Source organism: Catharus ustulatus, chromosome 16 (genome assembly GCF_009819885.2).
Source record: "Catharus ustulatus isolate bCatUst1 chromosome 16, bCatUst1.pri.v2, whole genome shotgun sequence".
NCBI lineage: Eukaryota > Metazoa > Chordata > Aves > Passeriformes > Turdidae > Catharus > Catharus ustulatus.
Window position 1 is genome coordinate 14,196,846 of NC_046236.1, and position 23,329 is coordinate 14,220,174.

Here is a 23,329-nt window from a genome sequence, read left to right on the forward strand (position 1 = left end):
TCACACTAACAGTGTATTTATTGGAATATCTCACATGCAGGAACCAAGGAGATGATTTCTGGAGCAAGTTAAACAATGGCAGATTAATACAGTTGTCTCATCTGTAACGGAAACACTTTCTACTTGAATACAGCAATGTTTTAGTGTTGGGTTTCTCTGGTTTTTGTGTATTTTGTTTCTCTTTACATAGTCGATCTCTTTAAACAGTTATGTCCCCTTTCTCCCCCTACCCCATTCCCAAACAAAAAAATATCCAGTATCTTCAGTAAATAAATATTATCCACTTTTATCTGGAAAGCCTACAGCTGTAATATACAGAGAAGCTATTACACAGGTTATGTTTGTAGGGTTAACAACAGCTCATAGGAACATTTAGGGAATGAGGAGCTTGTACTCATAAAAACACGGAGCAGGGTGGGAATTTTGAAGTAGTGGGTTTGCCATGGGCTGAAGAGAACCAGCACCAGAGCTCAGCACTGTTCAAGGCCAGCTGGCTCTTGGTGATCCACAGCCTCACCTCTCTCCAGGTGAGGAGGAGGTGTGCAGAACCTGGAGCTGGAGCAGGCAGGCACAGCCTGCTCCAGGGGCTGTGGTTTGGACGGGTGGAAGGTGCTGTGTGGGCACCTCGTCTCCTTGGCTGGTGGGAGCCCACAGCAGTGGAAGGGTTACCTCCAACACAGCTCTAAATCCGCTCACTGCTTCACTATTTCCATCAAAATAACTGTTGTGAGCTGGTTTTTTCCAGGGGAGGCTCCGCAAGGCTTGTGGTGAGCCCTGAGGAGGTAAACAATGACAGAGCTGGATGGGGACGGACGGGGATGGAGATAGCACAAGCAGTTCCCACTCCAGGGCTCCCAGCAGCCACAGGAGACTCAACAACTCACCAGATGTGTTGGAAATTCTTGTTTGCTCTCCTGGGCTGCATATCCTGTCCCTGTAGGTGACATCAGGAGAGCAGGGGATAGAGGAGAGGGACAGGCTGTGCTGGCTGGGAGCTCCTGCACAGAGGGGCCATCACCCCTGCCCTGGGCCTGAAACCACGGCCTGGATCTGTTCTTCCACCACTGGAGGGAAACATCTCGCCACCACAGCCAGCCAGCTCCCAATCCTCCATTTCAAAGTGGAAACAGCCAATGTATTCCATCAAAAAACACTGAACAAAGCCAAATGAACAGAAATCCTCACTAAAAAAAGTCCTTCAGCTTGGAGGCGCAGACAGAGTTTGATCAGCACATCCCAGAGATGGAGGCTGTGATAATCAGAAGGGAAAAGGAATGTTGGAGGCTACGTGAGGGTCCCAGTATGGACCAGTCTCAGCATTGATGCTGTTCCCTTTAAGAGACACCGTGCTACGTTTTTATGAGCAGTTCTCCTATGAGCCTTACCTACACCCTAAACACCCTAAATGTCTGTACAGCACATTGTTATCTATTACACCTGCCAAAGATGTAGCTGAAAATCTACACAGAACAATTAATAAAAAAAACAAACCCCAAATGATATATTTAAATAGAAACCATTGATTCCTTACATCTCAGCACATGAAGAGTTAACAGAAGAGGTTAAAAAACACACTGGAAAGAAAATATATAGACAAAATAAATATTTTAACCTAGAATAGGGCACGATTAGAACTTACAAAGGACCCCGAGAATAATTTAGTGTCATTGAGTGTCAAGCTGTGATTCCTAATATGCCTAGAAAGCACTGGGATGTTTTTTCTTATGGAAAGTGGATCAGGCTGCAGCTCCATCCCTGTTCTTGCAAGCATTGGAGCCACACGAGTCCTCTGCCCACTTGCACAGAGGAAGCACTTAAGAGTGAAAGCGGAGGAAGGATAAATTGAGAAGTTGGTCTCCTGAAGTGAAAAACCCCTTCCCTTTCCCTCAAACAGTTCCCACTGCTCTGGTTTTCAGCAGACCACAAGAGGACAGGGAAGATGAGAGATCCTGATACAGGACATTTGGGACGCTCTAGCGTAGCTCTTGTTATTTGTTAAAGAAGGTTTGGGCTAAACCACCTGTTCTGCCACGTTCTGTTCCCTTTGGTGCTTCCAGCCCTGAGAGCCAAGTGTGGTGGATTTGGGCTCCAGATCCATCCCAGGTCTTTCCAAAAGTACATTTCCTCCTAAGGAAGGCATCTCCTGGGAGCTGCCCTACTTCCAGCAAAGCCACCACTTGTGCTGGTGGCACCTGTCACTCCCTGCAAGCAGTGCCACGGCTTTCCAGAGGATAATGCAGAGTGTCAGCAGGGACCACGCCTTGCCTGGGGCTGCACACACCACAAAACCCCCCTGAGCTCTGCCTACACACTTTGTATATTCTCCCCAGCATCATCCCTCTCATTCCAGCTCTTTTCTCCCATCTGGAGAGAGCAATCACCGACAGCTCTGCAGAATCTTCCAGAAAGGGACCGGATTCTCCCTAAAGCAACACCTTGGAGGTGCCAGGACAGGTTTAGTGTGACAGAAAAAAGCATTAACAAGCACACTCCCCCAGCACCTTTTGGCTGAGGGGTGGGGGATGAAGGGCCAGCACAGCTGCAGCAGGGGGATGCTGTGGGGGCTCGGTGACAGTGACATCCGTGCCGCTCTGCACAGTGTCCCCATGCCTGAGCAATGCGATTATCTCCTCTGGCTTGGCAGGGAAGCTGGATTAACATGCTTAGAATCACCTGATGTGGCCATTTACAGGGTCAATGTGTTTCAAGGATTTAGAAGAGAAAATACAGACTTAAAACACCCACGGAGCTTTCTGCATTGACAGGAATACCAGCAATTCATTCTGCGCTGGCAAGACTGCTCAGGCGATCACCAGACGCCGTCTGAAATCAAATCAGCGTTGCCCCAGAAGTTTCCTCAGGTTTCTGGGAGCTGGTGGCCACATCTGATGTGTTGCAGCAAGCTGGCAGTGCCAATCCCTGAGCGTTGGGCTCACCTTGTGCTGAGCAGTGAGGGCAGTGGGTGAGAGCAGGAGCGTGCAATGCAGACTGGGCAGACTGTTCTTTTCCATGGAGAAGATGGAATGGGGAAAAAGCCTCTGCAGACCCACATAGAAAGACTTCAACTGGAGAGAGCCAGCAAGTGAGGAGAAAAGCTTGATCCCCAAGTTATCTCCATCCTTAAACTGGCTTTCCCTGTCCATTTGTAAGCCGTGCTGCAGTGATGAGGTGTCACGTCAGCACAGAGGGGTGGCAGGACAGCCCTGCCTGGGTCCAGCTACTTAGGGAGGGTTCCTGAAAGAGGCTACAGGCAGGGCAGGACAGAGGAGACAATGAGAAGGGAGAGCACAGAGTGAAACCTGACCTGGGACGGCCTGGAAATCCTGCACCAAACAACATTTCCCTTCAAAGATTAATGTGTCCGCTGTCAAAGTCCATCAGAGCTGCAATCAGGCATTTGGTAACAGGCTTTGTGTGTCACAAGTCCCAAAGGGGGTGGTCCTCAGAGAGTATGGTATGGGCTGATAAAATGCTGTGCTCAGATAAAAGCTTCTATCACTTGGCCTAGAACAACTTTCAAGAGAGCTTGACACACATCAGCATCCTGGGAAGCTCAGACATGTCAGGTCAGAAGGAGCTTGCCTAAGCCAAGGAACACCCTGAGGAAGAGGAGCTGGAGCCTGCTGCCTGCACAAGCATTTAGCTGATAAAGTGCCTCTCTGTCAGGATGGGAGATTCTCCTGCCATGCACTGCTCAGCTCTCTCTTTGATCCTGCCATCCTGCGCCACTGGCTTCCTCCCAAGGAACACGCTGGGGGATGCGGCGATGGCTGGAGCTGCCTGCTCCAGCTCTGCCTGTCAGCCCAGCAAGGCAGGCACACATGCTGGAATCCCTTCTGGCAGCCCCAGAGGAGCAGGAATCCTGGCCATGCCTCTGGCAAGCAAGGGAATATGCTTGTTTGCACAGAGACTGCAGCCCTGTAGGAGCCGGGAGTTAATGAAGGGCAGAGGGATCAAAGGACATTCCAAAAATTACAACTAGCACGGTCACAATCATTTCAACACTTTCTCAGGCCTAAAACTGGAAGGAAATGAGGAGTTTCACCTCCAGCACAGGCTGGCACAGCTAATCCCTCCATGGTAACCACCTCCCTCAGCGTTCCATACAAACCTCTGAGGTTTGCCTCTTTTCCTCATCCCTACCCCCAAGAACCAGCACATCTATCCTACCAGGCATGGCAAGGAATCCAGGAAGCTCAGTTCACACCCAATCCATGAGCAAGTCCATCTGCATGGATGTTTACACCAAATGCAGAGCTCTACAGCCACCAAAGAAAGAATCTAAGATATGGAGAAAATAACCAAGCTATTTAAAAAGGCAAACACACCAGGAAAATTCCTGTGTGAAAATGGTCTCCCAAAGAGCGAGGTGCTTCCTGTGCCATCGTTACAGCAGCCATTTAGCCCAGCACTTTCCATCCTTATCAACTGCCAGAGCTACTGGACACGGCCAACAGACTGTTTCAAATTAGAGCAAGCCCAGATAAAACACAAGGCAAAAAATACCCTGTGAGATTTAGAAATGAAACGCCACAGAAAGTGGGGAAAAGCGACCACCATATGGTACCAGGAGATGTGTGAGTGGGAGAGTAAAGGATTTTAACTTGTGAAGCACATGTTGAAAGGGGAACAGTTGTTCCTTGCTGTCGAATCCAACACGAAAGCCAATACATTAACATTTTATCTAAAAATAAAGACACACTCCTCCTGAACATTCCAGCTCAGTCAATTACATGCTGATTGACAGAGCCGTCTACTTGGCAGGACCTGCCTACAGAAGAGGATGATCCCTACATAAATTGAAGGGCAAGGCTGCTCTCTCCCCCCTGGGCTTTTGTTTCAGCCCAGTGTGACGTACTGGTGCATTCTGAAGGGGTTTTCAGCATCAAGAGCTGGTTTTGTGCAGCTGGGACAGGAAGGAGGGGATTAAGCGAGTGCTGGAGAATCGTGGTCTGGCAGGAATAGTGTTGGATTTAAATAGAAAGAGTCAGCTTGTGGGGGTGGATCATTTAGGGAGGGAGGGAAGGAGAAGCAAACTATGGAATGGGGGGGACGGGAGTCGTTGTTAGCCAAGGACTGTGGGAGGACAAAGTGGCCGTGCGGCGACATTGGCCGGCGGAGCACAGGGAAGGGAGGGCGGCTCCGCGCCACCTTCACAGTGCAAAGAGGGCGTCCTCCGAGCGCTCCTGCTTTTTCCTGCTGGAAGGATTTGTCGGAGGGGTGGGGGCTTCCAGGGGAGGGGATGGCAGATTGGGAACCATCTCCGCCGCTTTGGCTCGCTCTTCTAAAAATTTGTCAAACTCTGCAATGCAAAAAAACAGAAGAGAGACAGGTAAGGATGGGGGGCCGTGGGTTTGGCCCCAGGGACAGAGGTTGGCAGGGGCTGAAATTCCAGAGCCTGGCATCTGTCGGGCAGTGTTTGCAGGCACAAATACTGGTACAGCCCGACTTCCTAAGAAAAGGGTACAGCCGTCCTTGGAGACACCCGAGCTCAGGCAGCAGCTGGAATCAAACCCACACTGTGCCACCGCCTGTGACAGAACCAGGGAAACATCATTCCAAAGGGCTGAGCAGCTTGGGGACACATTCCTGCTGGCACAAACACAGAGCACAGCCAAGGAAGATGGCAGGGAAGCACTTACAGCCAGGAGGGCTCCCCACACCATAAATATGAGCCTTTTGCTGTGAAATGCTCTCCTCCTGCCTTTCTGAGCATGGAAGCGTTTGCTGGGGAATTTCAGGCAGAGAGAAGGCAGCATCTCAGCAGGGATCAAAGCAAATTCCATCTGAGCACTAACCTGAGAATGGCTCATAGCCACGGGCATCTCTGCTTACCTTCACTGGTCACTCCTTCTTCCAGTTCGTTGCCTTTCTGCAATGGGAACAAAAAGGCACGTGAGCACAGGCAGTGTTTCCCCTTCCCTGTCATCCCCTCCACCTTTAATACAACTGGACAGTTTCCACCACTTGCTTCCACATATTAACCATCAGAGCAGGGTGACCTGGGGAAATCACTGGGAGGCCAGTGGGGACTGACATTTCACTGTGCTGCAGAGCAGGAGGATGAGCACTGAGGTGCTTCTGAGGATTGCTGGTGGATAGCTAAGCTTTCCCTGTTGGATCTGAATGTCAGTCCAGCGCTGTTTCCCCTTCAGACAGTAATTCTGGTCCAAATCTGAGCTATGTGAGTCACACACACACTGTAGCAGATGGCATCTTTTCTGTCACACAGTCCTTTAAAAAGTCAGGACTGTGGTTTGCATTGTGTTTTCAAGTGAAATGCACTTTTAGCTGACAAAGGACACGTGCAAAATTGTCTGGGGTCAACATTCCTCCTGTGAGAGTTCGTTTTAGGTTTGATACAAAAATATAGCAGCTTTCCTGTGCCCATGCTGTACAAAGAAAGACCAGGGTGAGCTGGATGAAGGATATGACAGCAGTTAATGTTTGTCCATCAGAATCAAAGGCTGGGAATGCCACAAGGTCACTGTATTTCCACCAGTTTGTGCATTTCAAATAATGAAATTAAAAATCCAGGGATAGGCAGCCTTGTCAATCTATCAGGATGTTTAAAATGGGTAAAAATACTGGTTGAAAACCTAATGTTGAAACTGCTTTGAAAAAGTAAAGTATTTGTCTATACTTGGCTTCTCTACCAGGGGAATATGCTGACTGGTCTCACATTTTAGAGCCTCAGCATCTCCTACTGCACTGAGGTTTCCAAAGGTTCACAGGAAGAGCTGCTGTTTGTCCCAGTGTACCCCAAAAAGGGTAAGGAAATAACAATTATCTAACCTAACCTGCAGCTTGCAAGACTGGGAAGCAGAGAACTGAAATGAGCTGTTAACAAAACAAGGAGGAGGTGACCCAGAGTGAAAAACAAAAATCCAGTCCAAATTTTCACAGGTATCTCTCTGCTGCACCCACATAAGGCTGGGGGTCCAGGGACATCCCCAGGCTTGTTCAGGCATTTCCAGGACACTTCTCTGCTTTGTTCCTTTTGAGCAAAACTGTGCTGGGGATGACAGATGCACAGAGCTACCTCCATATCTCTCCATCAGATCTTCTCTCCCTCTAAATTAATTTAAATGGCAAAGACCAAAGTTTATTGGTTAAGCAGAGTGGACATGCTACATTTACTGTATTTTTTTAACAAAATGAGGCCAGTTTGCAATTAAATTTGAAAGTGACTCTCCTGCACTGAGGCCTGACAAACCTACCTGCAGTTGGAACCCAGTGACATTTCAGAGACAGCCAGTAGTCAGTCTGCCAAAATCAAACACTGAACCCAGAATCTGTTTAAGCACTTCAGGCACCTCTGGAGAGCTGGAGAATTTTCTTCCTTCCAGTACAGCCAGCTCCTCCAGTGCCAGAGCACAGGGCTGACGTGCCAGAGCGTGCCTGCAGCTCTGCTTCCAGCTGAATCCCACAGCTCCCAGCTGGGAGCTGAGCAGGCAGCAGCAAGGGGCTGGGGGAAACCCTAAGGATTGGGGAATTTTCTGCCTGAAGCTGGAAGAATGGAAGGAGATGATCCTTGGGGATGGGGTGAGCACAAGTTCAGTTCACTAAAATCATGTTTAAAAAGAACAGTGTGAACACAACCCACCCCCCACCCCCCAAAATGCATTTGGTTGATTTGAGTCATATGCTTACACTGAAAAAAACCAAAATAGAATAAATGTGTACTAGTTGTATCCTGCTTAAAACAAATGTGTGTTAGGACAGCAAAACAAACTCCAGGGTGAAGGCAAAGCTACTTTTAGTTCTGCTTTTTGTTTATTTGTTTAATAATTACCAGACAATAATCATTTAGGAGAAAGTTGTAAACATTGAAGAGAAACTGTTATAAATTTTTATTATTACTATTATGAAACATGTCAAGATTGCCTGCCAGTTTAACAAAGACATCTTGATTTGAAAGGAATCTAAGCCCTGTTCCAGCATCTCTTAAAAGCATGCCTCAACATAAGCATGAACTTAGATCCTGTCTAAATAATGCAGCTTTAAATATGGACTTTAAGTCTGGTGCAGAAAAATTCAGCCCATATTTAACACTTCCCTATTTGAGGATCAGAATCCCACGTTTTCTGGAACACATGCTATTCTGTGATGTTCACATGGAGAAGGGAAAATAAAACAGCTCAGAAAAAAAAGTGTTTTGATTGAATTGCTGAACACGACCCTGACTACTCCTGCTTAGATATTCCCTTCGAAGGGAACCAAACTCTCTGCTTGGGAAGTTTCACTGCTTCCCACTATGAGAAGTACCAGGAACTCAGCAATGCATTCAAAGTTACCCGTGCAAGTGAAAAATGAAAATATAAAGAGTCTCACCAAGTCGGTACTGAGCCACTCCTCAATGTCATCCATGACAGAGGACTGTGCAACAGGGATCTAGGGAGTGCAGCGAGAGAACAGCAAGGCAGGCAAAAACCAAAACACATCCACAATCATGGCCACAGAGCGATGGAAAACGCCAGAAATAAGATTAAAAACAAAACAAAAACAAAGATGTAAGATGTGCTGGAAAAATAAAAATAAAAAAAAAAGGCAACAAAATATAAATGGCATTTCAAATAAAGAAACAATTTGGAAAGGAAATTATGAACAACAAGGCTAAAAAAAAACGAGAGAAAGATTATGGGGAATGACGTGACTGGATGCCAGTGTAAGATGAGTAACTTCTCGACCACACATTAAAACCATCAAGATGGATTGATGATTCTAATCTTGATCGTGAAATGCTTTTAAGGGTAGAATACTGGATATCAGTTAGGTTTTGAAATGTTAAATTTACACCTTTTGTTTTTTTTAAAAATGGGTATTAGCCACAGTGAAGGGTTAGAAAAAAGAGGGGCTCCAAGTCTTCAGGCAACACTCCTATGAAAACAAATTGGTTTTCCCTGCAGGTGGAGAAGTCAGAGCCCAGGGCACAGTCATGCTTCCTCCCAGATCCTCCTCCCACCACACCACTGAGCCCTGGCAAGCCTTGGCACAAGGTTTTAAAGCAGAACTGTCCCAGCTCCCAATTCCCACTCCTCTGCCAAAGGTGACCCTCAGCAGCAGAGCCCAATGTGTGCCAGTGCAAAGTGCAGAGTCTCAAAGGTGAGGGAGGAGGAGGAGGATGGGGCAGAGGAGGAGAGCACAGCCCCAGAGCTGCAGCAGGGCTCTCCAGAGCAGGTCAGGCTCCTGGGATAGTTGAACACTCAGGCATGGAAGGTTTGCCTCTACCCCTGCAGAGGAATTGGTCACGATACTGGTGTGATTGCAACACCAACAGGCAGCTGAAGGGCAGCGATTTCACACAGTGCTAAGGGTAACTGGGTCAGCAGAGGGAAATTACTGAGTATTAGGTGTAGAATTTCCTGACTTAACTACACAGCTTAAATACAACAGAGGCCTGCCGAGGTAAACAGGAAAACATCACAATAGTTCTGGTAAGGACAATCTGAAAAATAGTTGGAAAACAATGTCAGACATGCGAGTTCCAGGCCAGGGCACGGCAGCCAAGCAGCAGGGCTGGCAGGGAGGAGATCTGGCACTGAGAGAGGGATCCTCCTAGGTAGAAAAGGCATCAGGGGTTCTCCACAGCTTTGCCTGAAACCTCTCACAGGAATCACCCACCCTGGAAGTGATAAAAAACCCTGTAGAAGTGGTGCTTGAGGGACAGGGCTCAGTTGTGGCCTTGGCAGTGGTGGGTTAATGGTTGGATTTCATGGTCTTGGAGGTCTTTTCCAACCTTAATGACTCTGTGATTCAATAAGAAGAGCTGGAAGAGGCTCTGCAGATCCATTTCCTGGGAGATGTAGTTTTCTCAGGCACTTCTAGCAGAGGAAGATGGACAGATGCTGGATCACTGCGGCTGAGGCTGTTTAGCAAAGTTCCTCAGGAATTTTTTTCAGAGAATCAAGTGGCCCTTTGTACTGAGGAGGCCAGTTAAGCCCTTGCTTGAGGTAAGGTGTACTAAAGTGAGTTAGTTGTGTCAAAGAACTGGAAATCCAGAACTCAATCCAAAGCATCTCCCCCAAAGAGCAGCACCAGGAAGGTGGCTGGGCTCTGACTTGACAGGTTGCTGTACAAAGTGACAGTCCTCAGGGTCAGAGGTACAAGGCATCATTTTGCTTCCAGTGAATTCATAAAGATCCCAAACAGAAAATAAATTCCTGCAGTTTCCTCTGGATTGGCTGGATTTGGGGTAACTGCCCCTTTCTGATTTCCTGAATCATTCACACACAACATGAGCTGAAGCTGCTGTGAGCTGGCCCAGACAGCCACCACAAGGGAAGAGCTCTAAGCACCTTCCAACATGTTCCTTCCCAAGGACAAGCTGCATCTTGTAAAACTGTCTCCTTGGTTTAACAGCTCCATAAAATATCGGCTTCAGAGATATGAAGTAATTAATTTATTCAGCCTACAGCAACCTAAAACCTACTGCAGAAGTTGCACTGCTGCCTCTCTCCTGTGTTGCTTAACTTGCACACTGTGGAAGGTGCAGCATTGGAGCTGGTGGTTGGTTTGCAGCTCAGGAAGGTGTTTATATTTCTCTAAGGATAACAACATGTGCAGGGAAGGGAGGAGGAAAATAGCTGGTTTATTTTTCCTTTTCTGTGAATAAAATTTACAGGAGCACAGGGGGCTCCAAGTGAGCTGGAGAGGGATTTTGAGTAAGGGCCTGCAGTGACAGGACAAGGGAGAATGGCTTTAAGATGAAACAGGGTGGATTTAGACTAGGTATTAGAAAAGATTATTCCCTGTGAGGGTGGGGAGGCCCTGGCACAGGTTGCCCAGAGAATCTGTGTCTGTCTCATCCCTGGAAGTGTTCCAGGCCAGGTTGGATGGGGCTTGGAGCAAACTGGGATAGTGGAAGGTGTCCCTGCCAGTGGCAGGGGGCTGGAATGAGATCTCTTTTTTCCAACCCAAACCATTCCAGGATTTTGTGATTTTATGAATATAAGAGCAGCTGTTCTAAAAAGTGTGGCAGTACTGTGTCCCTGTATTAGAAGGAACAGCAGCTCAAATCTTGATTATCCTGAAAATATGACAGATGACTGATCAAGTACTGAGTTCCTGAGAATCACAGGACTCTTGAAATTGCAGAAGTCCTCGAAGAACAGCTCAGCAGCACAAGAGTTTATGTTGTGGTGTTTCGCAAAAATTTTTTAAAAATGAAAGAAAAAAAAAAGCAAAAAAAGGAATTCTACTTTCAGCTAGAGCTACTTAAACAAACAAAGCTCTCAGAAGTGCAAGAGCACTTCTTGCAGAGAAGCAGACAAAGCTGTAAGATAAACATCTGAGTGTGTCAGCCGTTTGCTATTCAGCACTGACCTTTTAAAAAGCTTCCCCTGTCTCCCAGCACATCCACAAGTGCTGAGGGTTTGTATCTATTGCTCCTTCCATGCACAAACTGCCAGTTTACTTTCCTCAGACTCTGAGCCCCATTTCCTCATAAAACATGGGTTATATGTGTCAGGTTTAATTTGTTCAAGAATAAAGAGGGAAACTCTCAAAGAGCAACTGGAAGTTTTAAATTATTTTAATGATAACACTGTACCATTTATTTTTTCATTTTAAACTGACCATACAGAGAAGTTCAGTTTTGGCCACTCAATTGGGTACTTGGCAAGTCTTCCCCTTTCAGAAGCCCTAAACTGAAAAATGTGCAGGGCACATGCCAGCAGTGGCAGCCACAGACTACACGGAAAAAACTCTGGAATGGGACACTGTCTTGTTGATACTTTGATTATGCAAACTTCCATGGTCTAGTGAAGCTCTTGTCTTGACAAGAGAGCTCTCCAGACAGTCAGTGCTGGCTGCAAAAACTGCTTGTATAAAGATATTGCAATTTATTAATTTTTTTTTTTCAAGTCTATACTTCAAGTAAATGGAAATTAAGTCACAAAATATTTTTGGGTACTTTAAGTAACTGGCTTTAATTAAAAGTTGGGCTGATTGTTTAAATTCCTTTTTTATTTAGTCTTTGGAAAATCCTACAAATGGGATCATCTCAACACTCCTGAAAGGGAAATGGAAAAGGAGGGCTGGGAGAACAAAAGTGAGTGTTCAATCCCACAAAACCCACAGGAACCTGGAATTCAAGTTCCTACTTATCTAAGTTAGATTGTGTTGATGTTCTCACTAGCAATCAAAAGCCAAAGCGTATTGCCAATATATTTCCTCAGAAGTCATAAAATCCAATATTCTACCCTTAAAAAGACAGTTTAAGGTTATTATTATCACATTTTATTTCTATTAAAAATGATCCCACTGGAAAAGAAGCAGGTATGAAATGACAATTCAGGTCTCTAGGTGAGCTCATTAATGTTCTTAAAATGTTTAACAAGGTTTATGCTAATTGTTGCTAGACTACTGCCTTGTTAATTCCACTTCTTTCTAGATGTTTAACAAAGCTGACAGCAGTTCTTGGTTAGTTGTTACTCACTCCCCCTCGCTGGTTAGCAGTAGTAAGGTCTGTCATTGCTACAGCAGCATTAGGAGCACACCAGCAGGCTACTCCAGCTTACTACTACAGCCTTACCATCTATTTAAAGCTGTTGTGATCTTGAAATAGCTGCTTGGCCTCAATATTAGAACACGCCTGACTTTACGTGTGAGGACTGAATTAACCCCCTGGTTACTCGTGGCTGTGTTTCCACGTGGCACAGGGGCAGGCAGGAGCAGCGTGTTCCCCAGCAGAGCCTGCTGTGCCTGAACAACACCCAGCACATCTGGATCTGACAGGCGTGCCCAGACAGTGCCAGCCCTCCCTGACACCGGGGATTGGGCTGTCCTTGCACAGGGCTCTGAAAAAACCACGGCTGGGTGAGGAGACCCCCGTGGTTTTTGGCTCAGAGAAAGCACCTGCTTGCTTTCAACAGGGAGAGGGGTCCCACCACAGGGAAGAAATGAGATCTTCTCGTGTTTGTTTTTGGGCTTATCCACAATTCAAGCACGTCAATCTCCAAGATGATGTTATTCAACAGTCTCACCTTACCCAAGGCATTTCCACATCTCAGATCCTATCTCTCTCTTGAAGGCACATAGTGGCATCCCACTTGGTTACTAATTAACAGAGGTTTGTTTAATTTAATCTTTACTCACCTCTCTTCCCTACAAAGAGGCTCTCCTCTCCAGCCAGGCATGCTGCTGGCAGTCAAGATAGAATGCTGAGTAGTGTTCATATCACTTTCTGTGAATTCTAGTTCAGTTTCATCCTTCCCCTTCCACTGTCCCAATTAATATCCTGACATGGTGGCTTAAGCAACACCTACTTCTCACTTTCATAACAAATAACCCATTTGGTATGTGAGTGGGTTGACAGATTATTCTGAGAAAGGAATATATTAATGCAAATCTCAGTAGCTGTCCAATCTCATGAGAAGGGAACTGAGACTACCTGCACTAAAACCTGGCTCTGTGGTAAAGTCTGTGCCTAATTGTTGCTGATATGGATCCCTGCATGGCAAAACCCTGACCTTACACTGCAGAGATCTGTCACTGGAACAGCTCACCTCCCATCCCTCAGTCATATAAAAAACAGAAATGTTTTCTGCCAGTATCATTTTGCCTACTTTAGTTTTGTAGGTAGAGCTGGGATGCATAAAGGTGTGGCTTGTGTCTGTCTCCATGGTTCTGGCATCATCTTGATGGCAGAACTGGGCCACAGGTGAACTGGAAATAAGAACAATACTGCCAAATTAACTAGGAGAGGAGAGCCAGAGACTGCAAAGGTGTGTGATGAACTGGGATGCAGAGAAATGGAGTGGGAAGGACTCAACCCAAAGCTGAAATGTATCCCAGTTTGTATAGAACAATGTCAGGTCGTGAGATGTGAGAACCACTCTGGCAGGTGGAGAATTCCTTTCGAGTGGTCTCAGTGTTGTACAGGCACAGGGAACAGCAGTGTCAGCTCACCCCTTTCCTCCTCATCAAAGTTCAAAAAGCACCCATAGAATGGGCACATCAAGTTCATACCTGGAATTCTAGTTATCCACTGGCATTGTAAATGCTATAGGTCATATTAATACAAACTGTTAAGAACTACAGCCAGTTAAGAGAGAAACGGAGTTAATGATTAGTTTAGTTCTATTTTAGGTATTTCTCTCTTGTATTTAGCATACAAACAAGGTGAAAGGTTTGTAAGAGCAGTGACTGGTTGGACAGCCAGGCCCCCTTCCCTCCCCAAATCCATATGCCTCCATGAATGCTGCAGTATCCTTTTTCCAGACTGAATAACCACAAGCCAATGAAGGAATATGCTGTTTGCTTTTTTAATAAAGCAGTGGTGTGAGTGGTGTGAACAGCAGGGGTGCTGATTTCATGCTTCCCCGCTCTTGTAAACAGTGGAAAGGCAAAGAAGAAGAACTAACTCAATCACTGGATTATTCATTATGGATGAACATCTAACAGTGGCACAGCACATCCCTGGCTGCAACAGAGCCACTGAACAGCAAGAGCCTCTGTGAGCCACAGCCAACAGTATCAGAGGCAAAGTTGATACTGCTGCTCATTTTACAGCTTTTCACTCTCTCCTTGTGAGCACCAAAATGACACTCTGGTTCCCAGGGACAGGTACCCACAGTGGGCTTATCCAGGTGTGTCAGCAGGCATGGAGCTGCTTTTGGGCAGGACAAAACCTGTCCCATCACTGTGTGTGCACCAGCCATGCAAATTTCTGCCAAATTTCCAAGATGGCCCTGAGAAATAATCTGGATTAGCCCAACATCCAGAAGAATAAATGGAAGTGTTTCACAGAGTAGATACTGCACACTCTGGATTTTCTAAACTTTAAACTTTCTGGGATGTTTCTCTATTCAAGCATTGGGCAGCTTAGTGTGGGACATTCAGGGTTGTCCCTGGAGTGAGACATTCCTGCCCCAGGGGCTTCCAGGTGCCCCCACATGCTGCACTGCCACTTACCCCAGAGCAAAGAGAATTCTCCCTGCACCTCTCTGAACTCGACTGCAGCCACGACTGTCTCAGGAGGATTTTCTACAATATTAGTTAGGTCACATTATTGGTACTATTCTCAAACACTTAAAATGATGGATTACATTGTCCAAAAAAAATGGTTTTAGAACTTGGCTTTAAGGCATAGCTGAGGCTATTTTTCCCTTCCTCTGGCTTCTGCACCTAAAGCAGGCTTTGAACTTCTCTCTGCAAGCACATTGATGAAGGACAACTTCAAACAAGGTCAGAATGTGCACAGGTTCAGTGATCTTCAGAAATCTGATTTTATCAAGGCACTGGCATCACCAGACATAGGAATTAAATCCTTACAGCCAGACACAGTATTGTACCTTTTGGAGTCTGATTCCTAACGCCAGTGGGGTTGAAGATGTCAATCTGGGCAGCAGTTCTCCCACTGCCCTCCTTGCATAAAGAATGACCCCTACATTACTCCATTCAACTACATATGATCCTACTATTTCCCTATGTTTATTCCAGACCATGAAGCTAAGCACTACCAGGAAAGGCTGCTTTACAGACAGATAGCAAGTGTCCCCTTTATGAATAAGATCCATGAGACTTGTGTTTATCCCTCGAAAAGTGGATACTGCATAAATAAATCAAGACAGTAGAAGGAACCAGTTGGATCCCCAGGCCTCTTCTGAAGGTGACGTGGGATCCTAAAAATCATTTGGTTGTTTACAGGTCTTTGTGCTGTATAAACCAGAAATTGGTGCAAATCTTTCCCTTTGCCCCAGGTAATGATGTAGGTGGGAAATAAACTCCTTGTACTGTCCGATTTCAAGCGGTTCAATAGGGCAGGACGAGAGGTGAATGGAGGATGGTTATTCTAGGTCAGGGACTGGGGTGGGCAGTAGGAATTGCTTCACTGGTGAAGTCCTCACCATTCCTTGTGTAATTAGCCACTTGTCTATGGGCTCCATGTCTGAGTTCCCACCTTTACCTCTCCTCTGTGTTGAGAACAGAAAGGTCCATAAAGAGAGAAACCACAGCAACAACCCGTGATCAAGTAATAAACAGTTAAAAATTCCACATACACAGACACACACATACACACACACAGTTGCCTACAGTAGCTCCTGGCAGCAGCTGTGTCCCCCTCTGCCTGTCAGCTCTGTCCATAAGGGGACAGACCTCACCCAGAATTCTGCACTTCCTACAGACAGTTCATAGTGTTTTAGCACTCCCTCCATGATGTCCTTAAAAACAAGAATAAAAATAAACCAATCAGTGGCTAATAGTGAGGCTGATGTTTGTCATCTTCTTAGAAGAAGGAAAAATGAGGCTGTACAGGCTTCTGCAGTCAGTGAGACTGCACTGGAAGCTCTCGTGTCACACTCTATGGAGCCCCCTTGTTTATGAAGCCATGGGTTGCAGCACACCCTGCTCATGTCCTCACCCTCAGCAGACAGACTGTGCCCCACACAGACAGCACAGCAGCTCTGCAATGGTGTTGAGTGGAGGGGAAGTCAGGGCAGTTTGCTGCAGTGTCCTGGCAGCCTTTCAAACTGCCCCTCTTGAAAAGCGCAGAGGTTAAAGGACTGCTGATGCATCCAGCTCCCCTGAGCAGGCTGCAGACTGCATGGCACAGCACCACAAACACTCTGAGATGGTTTTGTGTCCTTCAGCATCTCCTCCCTGAGCCAGGGTGGGATGCAGAGTCATCTCCAGCTCTGGAGGGGCTTGCTCAGGCTCAGCAGAGTGCAGTGGCTCCAGCCCAGAGCTGGGAGAGCTCAGCAGAGAGCCACTGGTGTGTTCTGTACATCCACCCAGACACCTGCACACATGGGACACCTCTCCTGTCCCTATTAACACAGGTAATGGAGAATCAGCTGCAATCTTTTATGTCTCATTTTCTGAGGAAGAAAAACCAAAGGGGGGAAAATCATTCCAATTTCATACTCCCTCTGTAACACCAGAGAATTGTTTCTTGGACACCTCTCCTCCCAGTTGTGATCATGCAACAACTCTGTGGCAACAAAAGCAATTCCCAACATGGAAAAGCAATATTAAGAAAACAGGGTATTTTTAGCTCATCTTGTTTCCAGCTGCTAAATCACATTAAAAGACAGCTAATGCCACGTGATCAGGCTCCTCTCTGCAGACCATTCCGAGAATGACTACATTAGAAACGTCGGATGTGCTGAATTCTACCACTGGACAACTGTGCTGGAACGAGACGGGTGTGAAGAATGTGTTGCAAAGCTTTTGGCTCCTCCCCAGAGCTGTTCTTAAATTAGCTCTACCCAAATTAAAGCCTGTCTTTTCGTTTACTGAGCACTGCCAGTTTTTTTGCTACACATGCTGAGGCTGGTAACTTTAGGAGAGTTTAATTTTTATTTCCTTTAAGAAGAGACACCCACAAGCCTCACAACAGTTGAGAAAAAGTGTTTACCAATTACAGAGAGACTGCATTTCAAAATAAGCTCTCCTGATTACATGATACAGTCTCCAGGACCTTTGAAAAGAGGCTGAAAGTCTTGACAACTCAGAGCCTCAAGATCCACAACCTGTAAGGCATTTACCCCAAAAAACTTTGACCCTCAGATGAGCTCACCCACAGCCCTTTGGCCTGATAACACTTAGGGCAGAGCAGCAGCTCTGCTGGTGTGAATGACATGTGCTGGTGCTTAGCACAGAACTGGCTGGGAACAAAAGTGTTAATAAATAAAGACATGACCCTGAGGCCCCTGGGGGAATACAGCCCCCTTGAGCAGCTAAATGCAAGCCCCTTGCATTTGGTTAGCCAGGAACAAAGAGCAGAATCTCAAATCCTTCCCCAACTCCTGCCAATAACAGCTCAGTGATACTGGGGGTTTGGGATGTGACACTGGATTCAGGAATTCCTGTGAAGGAATATTTCTGTCCCTGCCTCCTCATGCTTCCCCTTTTCCCTCAGTGTTGCTGCCATGAGTTTTTGTGGGGCTGAGCTCCAGCTGGCCATGGGGCTGACCTGGGTTATAAATTACCCTTCCTGCAGGAGGACAGGGACAGGAAGAAGCAGGTAGGTTTGTGGGCTGGGGGATGCTCTGTAAGAGCTGAGGCCCTGCTCCCACTGAACAATGGCTGGGGCAGGCAGGCAGCTGTGATCTGACCCCAGCTGGCTCCCAGAACAAACTCTCCCTGGCTTGGAGCACAAGCTGCCAGGCATGCCAGCTGCCCAGAGCACTCCCTCTCCATGTCATGAAAGAACCAGGGTGGGATCAGCCAAGGCATGGGGAGGCAATTCTCCCGGGTGAGAGGCATGTGCACACTGCATTGGCTCTCCCATGCTATGCTGGCTCTGCCGTGCTCCCTAGTGGTCATCACAGCCCAAAATTGGACTGGAAAAGGCTCTGAACTTTCTCTGGCCTCTAAAAACTTACACACAGCTGCATACAAAAGAGCAGCACGGTTTTAAAAAGCAGGGTGGTAGAAAGGGGTCGAGGAATGATCTGAAAGCTCCTTCACTTCTGCCTTCACCGAGGGATGCAGACAAAGCTGCCCAAGCTCTCTCACCCATGTTTTAAGTGTCAGCTGCTGTGAGGTGACAGCACATGGGGCTCTTCTGCCCACACAAGAGAGCGAGAGCCAGCCCTGGGCAATCAGAACAGGCTGCAAGTGAGGGCAGTTATGGCAAAGAATGTGAAGCACTAAAAGGCTGCATCATTTCTCTCCCTGAAACTTGTTGGTGTATCCATGCACTTGGAGCAAAGTCTAGCAGATTAAGACTTTCATAAGCAAAACCAAATCAAGCCAATGCACATCAGTGTTCACAGGACATTCCCCATTTAATTCTTCTCAGCAGTGATTCCAAAGAGCTGGACTCCCCAGACAAGCTGCAAGGACACAAGAGAATTTACCCACTATGATTCTGAAGTCTTTTAGACTGGAGTGCAGCATCTCTTTAGAGATCATTACTGAGCAAGTACTTGCTCCCAGATATCAATTTCAAAACAGCCATTACTACCACGTTGCTGGAATACAGAATGAGAAGCTCAGTCAAAGCAGCTGCCTCCAGCTTGGATTCCACATGGGTAACAAAACACAGAGCCATGACCTACCCCTCCTGTGTTCTGTTTCCGAACATCCAGGGCAGATGCCAGTCCTTTGACAGCCTGTGGATCCTCGTACGTCACGCTGGAAGGAAGAACAAACCACAGAACTAAAATCCAGTAGCCACTCATGAGCAGTCATGGAATTATAGGAAGGCCTGAGCTGGAAGGGAGGTTAAAAGATCCTCTCATTATCCCTCTCACCATCCCAGGTTGTTCCAAGCTCTGTCCAACCTGGCCTTGGACACTTCCAGGGATCCAGGGGCAACCACAGCTTCTCTAGCAACCTGTACCAGTGCTTCACCACCCTCACAAGGAAGAATTTCTTTCCAATATTCAATCTAACCCTACTCTCTCAGTTTGAAGCCATTCCCCTTTTTCCTGTCACTCCAGACCCTTGTAAATAATCTCTCCTTATCTTTCTTGTAGGCTCCCTTCAGGTACTGGAATCAGGTCACCCCAATCCCTTATCTTTTCCAGGCTGAACAATCCCCATTCTCCCAGCCTTTCCTCACAGCAGAACAATACTCTGGATACCCTGATTTACTCCCCTGGGAACCAGAAAGCACATTCTTTTTCTTAACAAGATTTGGAGGATACTGTGTGTACCCCAAGAGGAGCTTGCTCTGTACAAAGGCCACCCATCAGCTTTGGAAAGCACCTTCAAGCAAAGAGAGTAAGATCAGCAGTATGAGAGGCAGGCAAACAGGCCTTAAAGCACCCTAAGAATGTCCAAGAGTAAGTGGGGGACTGTGAAAAGAGACCTGATTGCAGATTATGTTTAACAAAGATTTGGAGATGACATCTGAAAGCCTGACCTTGAGTGTGCATAGGGAGAGAAGCAGAGTGAGACTCGAAGAGACATGAAATTATGCAACTGCAGTGAAGCAGACAAAGAAATGCACTATTTACAGAGCTGTTAAAAGCTTCTTAAATTGCAATGCAAAAGGGACATGTAGCAGTCAGGTGACAGAGGCAGCAGCAGCATCTCACAGAGCACAGTGGTGAAGCATGAGCTGCAGCAGACACAAACACGTGCCCCTCAATCAGCTCCTGGCAGGGGCTGCCTGCCTGAGCAGGGGGAGCCCTCTCTCCTCCTCATGCTGCCTTCTCCCAAGCTGTGAGCACAGCACCCAGAGCTCTCACATCCAGAGCTGTCACCTACACACCACAGCATGTCACACTGATGCCTTTCCTCCTCCCTGCTGCTCTGTTTATACAGTGCACAATCCGAGGAAGATAGAGCAATCCTCCCTTGTGAAATCACGGATGATCCGTGCTCCTTGTTCCATTAGCTACAGTGTGGGAAGAGTAGTTTTGTGCTTCATTTAGCACAAGAGACAGAGGGACCTCGATTAGATCTCTCCTGCAATGCATCTCCTTTCTAACTGTACATTAAGGCTCCTAGCCCAAAATCTCCAGTGGTGGCTTATCCCTCTACATTAGAGCATTTCTTCTCAGCACTGATACCATGGCTGAGGCACTACCAATAGCTATATTGATAAAAGAACCCAATATATTTGTAGGCTCAAGTTTTCTAAATTTTTGATAAACTATTTAACAGCATTTCTTAGCTTGAGACAAGACATTGTTGATATTCTGACTGCTGGTAACCTCTATTTCCTCTAAAATCTGAAGCCAGAAGGCAAGATATAATATATGAAAGAAAAATACCTGAGTGTGTCTTTTATTGAATATCACTTGACAGGGATCAAAGGATTTCTTAATAACTGCATAGATTTATTTTACATTAAAATAATTTGACCTGTTAAAATGCCCTTGAAAGTGCCAGATTTGCAGCTCCAGAGATGCAAGCCCTCTGCATATAAACAAATTAGGGGTAGCATGGAGCCAGGCAAGCTACACTGCCTTGACAGCCTGAGAGAGTCTGACTGGGGCTAAAAGGAGAGTTAACAGGATGGTAATTCTGTTTCCAAGCCATTGATGACAGTAATTCAGTCACCAAAGGACATCCATGACCTTCAGGTGAAGGACCCCTCTGTTCCTGTATCTTGAACATGGGTGGATGGGATGACAAGCCTTTAGGAGAAGGCAGAAGTGCAGGCAAGCACGTGTCCAAGTTTGCAGTGAGCTCATCAACTAAGACAATCAGTACCCAGCCAGTCTGCTCTGCCCAAAGACATACAACAAAACTACTTTTTCAGTCTGGAGTCAGGAACTTTCAGATTTATGCCCTTAGAAAACAGCAGTGCCATGACTCAGTGCTAAGGACAAATTCCAACTTACTTCTTTCGCTGCTCAGCCAAGGAGCTGCCTCTTGTCTGTGCAAACATGTCAAAGTCATCCCGAGGATTAGCATTACTGTTCTGGAGGGAGCTGAGTGTGCCACTGACACTGTTTGTGCCCAAGTCTGCAACCAGAGGAGAAAAAATAGTGAACCAGTGAAATAACAAACCATATGCAAACACCATCACCATTAACAGCTGCAGCAATGAGGACAGTTTTGTTCAAAAAAGGCTGGAGGATGCTAATCATGTGTTCTTAAAAGAAAAATGTAGAGATGATCTAATTCATCCTGGAAGCATCACTCCATAAAGGTTTCAAATATAATTTGTAGAAGGGGAATCAAGAACATTCACCAGGCTGATTTCACAGAGAACTATAACTAAGCAGAAATAGTAGTACAAGTTCTGCTATGAACAACAACCTGCACCCTCTCAATCAGTCTTCCCTCTGATTAATAAATCCCTCTCTTTGTGCCAGGCTGGCTCTCAATTGCAGATTGCCACAGTGCAGGAGAGTGGGAATGCCTTCTGATCCTTCTGTAAGCCAAATATCCAAACCTTTTGGAGGCCACATGGCAACATTAATAGGTAATGGAGAGCATGATCTAGATCAGGCACTCACCAAGACCTGCAAGCTGTGAAGTAAGTGAAGATGGAGGTGCTGAGTTTCCAACCATTGGGCTCACCACAGCTGGAGAGCCAGGACCCAAATCTATTAAATTATCTTCTGTCACCTCATTCAGTACCTGTCAGGACACAAGAAACAGAAGTTACACATGCCAGAAACTTCTTCTTGCAGTACATTAAACATCAAAATTTTCCACATTAGGTATAAACTGTTTTCAGAAACAAAACTTTGTTGTGATTGAAGTGTCAATACAGAGTCTTTGCTGAAGTTTGCATCACATTGTAGAAAGTGTAAGAAGCAAAGTAAACAATAGAAAATGTAATAGAAGTACAGATTCATCATGAACTCAGACCTTGAACACTATAAAATGACTACAAAAGAGTTTTCATTTAAAGAATAATTAGAACTCTTCAGCTTGGAAAGGGGCTGCCTAAATAGGATGAGAGTGGTTCCTAATATTATGAATGGCATGAAGAAAATTAACCTGAACAGTGAAGAAAAATTAGGTGAAGTAAACAAAAATCCTTAAGTGACTTGAGCAAATGTAAACAAAATATTTGTTATATATAAATGCAAAATAAATATGTAAAAATGTATAGTGAAACTGTGGAACTTATTGCTTAAGGACATTGTAAACTCCTGAAGTCCACATGGACTCAAAAGCAATCAAAAAAGTTAATAGAGGAACGAAAATCCATCAAGGATTGTAAACACAGAGATGTTTTAGTGTGAAGTGACTTCCTGAGCTAAAAGTTGTCTCTTGGGGTTTGCCACATTCTTACTTTTCCTGGTATCCACCATGAGTGAGTAGAGGCAGGACACAGGGCTGGGCAGGTAAAAGGTGTGGTACTACTGATAGTACTACAGCTGGTGTGAGAGAATCAAGGGAGTGAGTACTTACTCCATTGCTGGCGTTCTGCGTTGAGCGTCCCGATCTGTATCGCTCAAATCTGTTTAGGGAAAAAAAAACAACAAACCAAAAACCAACATGGATTATCAAAGCCACCAATAAATAATAAAACCCATGAGTTTATAACCAAGCCATGACATGCTTGCCATTGAATTTAGTTTTCTTTGGCTCCAAAGGGAAGTCTGAAAGCTTTAACTCCAAGCCAGGACAAAGGGAGGATTGCTGAGAAGTTGCACTCTTGGCAAAGGTGGATTTGAAGTTGACTAATCTGATCTTGCAGCACATGCTTGAAAAACACTGCAGGATTTATCTTTTGGTTTGGGGGGGTTTTTAATCATTAAGTGCTTTGTGACAGACTGTTGTGTGAGCCAAGGGACAGGGGGAACTGCAGCAAGATTGATGCTCACAGCCCAACAAGCCAAGCACAGCAGCTCTCTCACTCCTACTTAGCAGCTCCCTCCTGCTGCAATAATGTAAATGAGGAGCTCTAGATGTGTGGCACAGCCCAACCCAGGCACACTGGCATGAGGGACAATGAACAGCA

At 46.0% G+C, this 23,329-nt stretch overlaps 1 protein-coding gene across 3 annotated transcripts in view; it reads right to left on the reverse strand.

Moving 5' to 3' along the window:
* Window positions 1–23,329, reverse strand: part of TOM1L2 (target of myb1 like 2 membrane trafficking protein) — a 55,711-nt gene continuing 32,382 nt past the window's right edge. Inside the window, exons 9-16 of one of the 3 annotated variants that reach the window (XM_033073667.1) lie at window positions 22,777–22,825; window positions 21,870–21,993; window positions 21,249–21,372; window positions 19,011–19,086; window positions 15,852–15,917; window positions 8,335–8,394; window positions 5,836–5,872; window positions 1–5,302 (exon numbers count right to left, since the gene is read on the reverse strand). In XM_033073667.1, coding sequence (XP_032929558.1) covers window positions 5,154–5,302; window positions 5,836–5,872; window positions 8,335–8,394; window positions 15,852–15,917; window positions 19,011–19,086; window positions 21,249–21,372; window positions 21,870–21,993; window positions 22,777–22,825 — 685 coding nt within the window. In that variant the 3' untranslated portion in view covers window positions 1–5,153. The remainder of the gene's footprint in view (window positions 5,303–5,835; window positions 5,873–8,334; window positions 8,395–15,851; window positions 15,918–19,010; window positions 19,087–21,248; window positions 21,373–21,869; window positions 21,994–22,776; window positions 22,826–23,329) is intronic. The other 2 variants (XM_033073668.1, XM_033073669.1) reach the window with 2 other exon arrangements.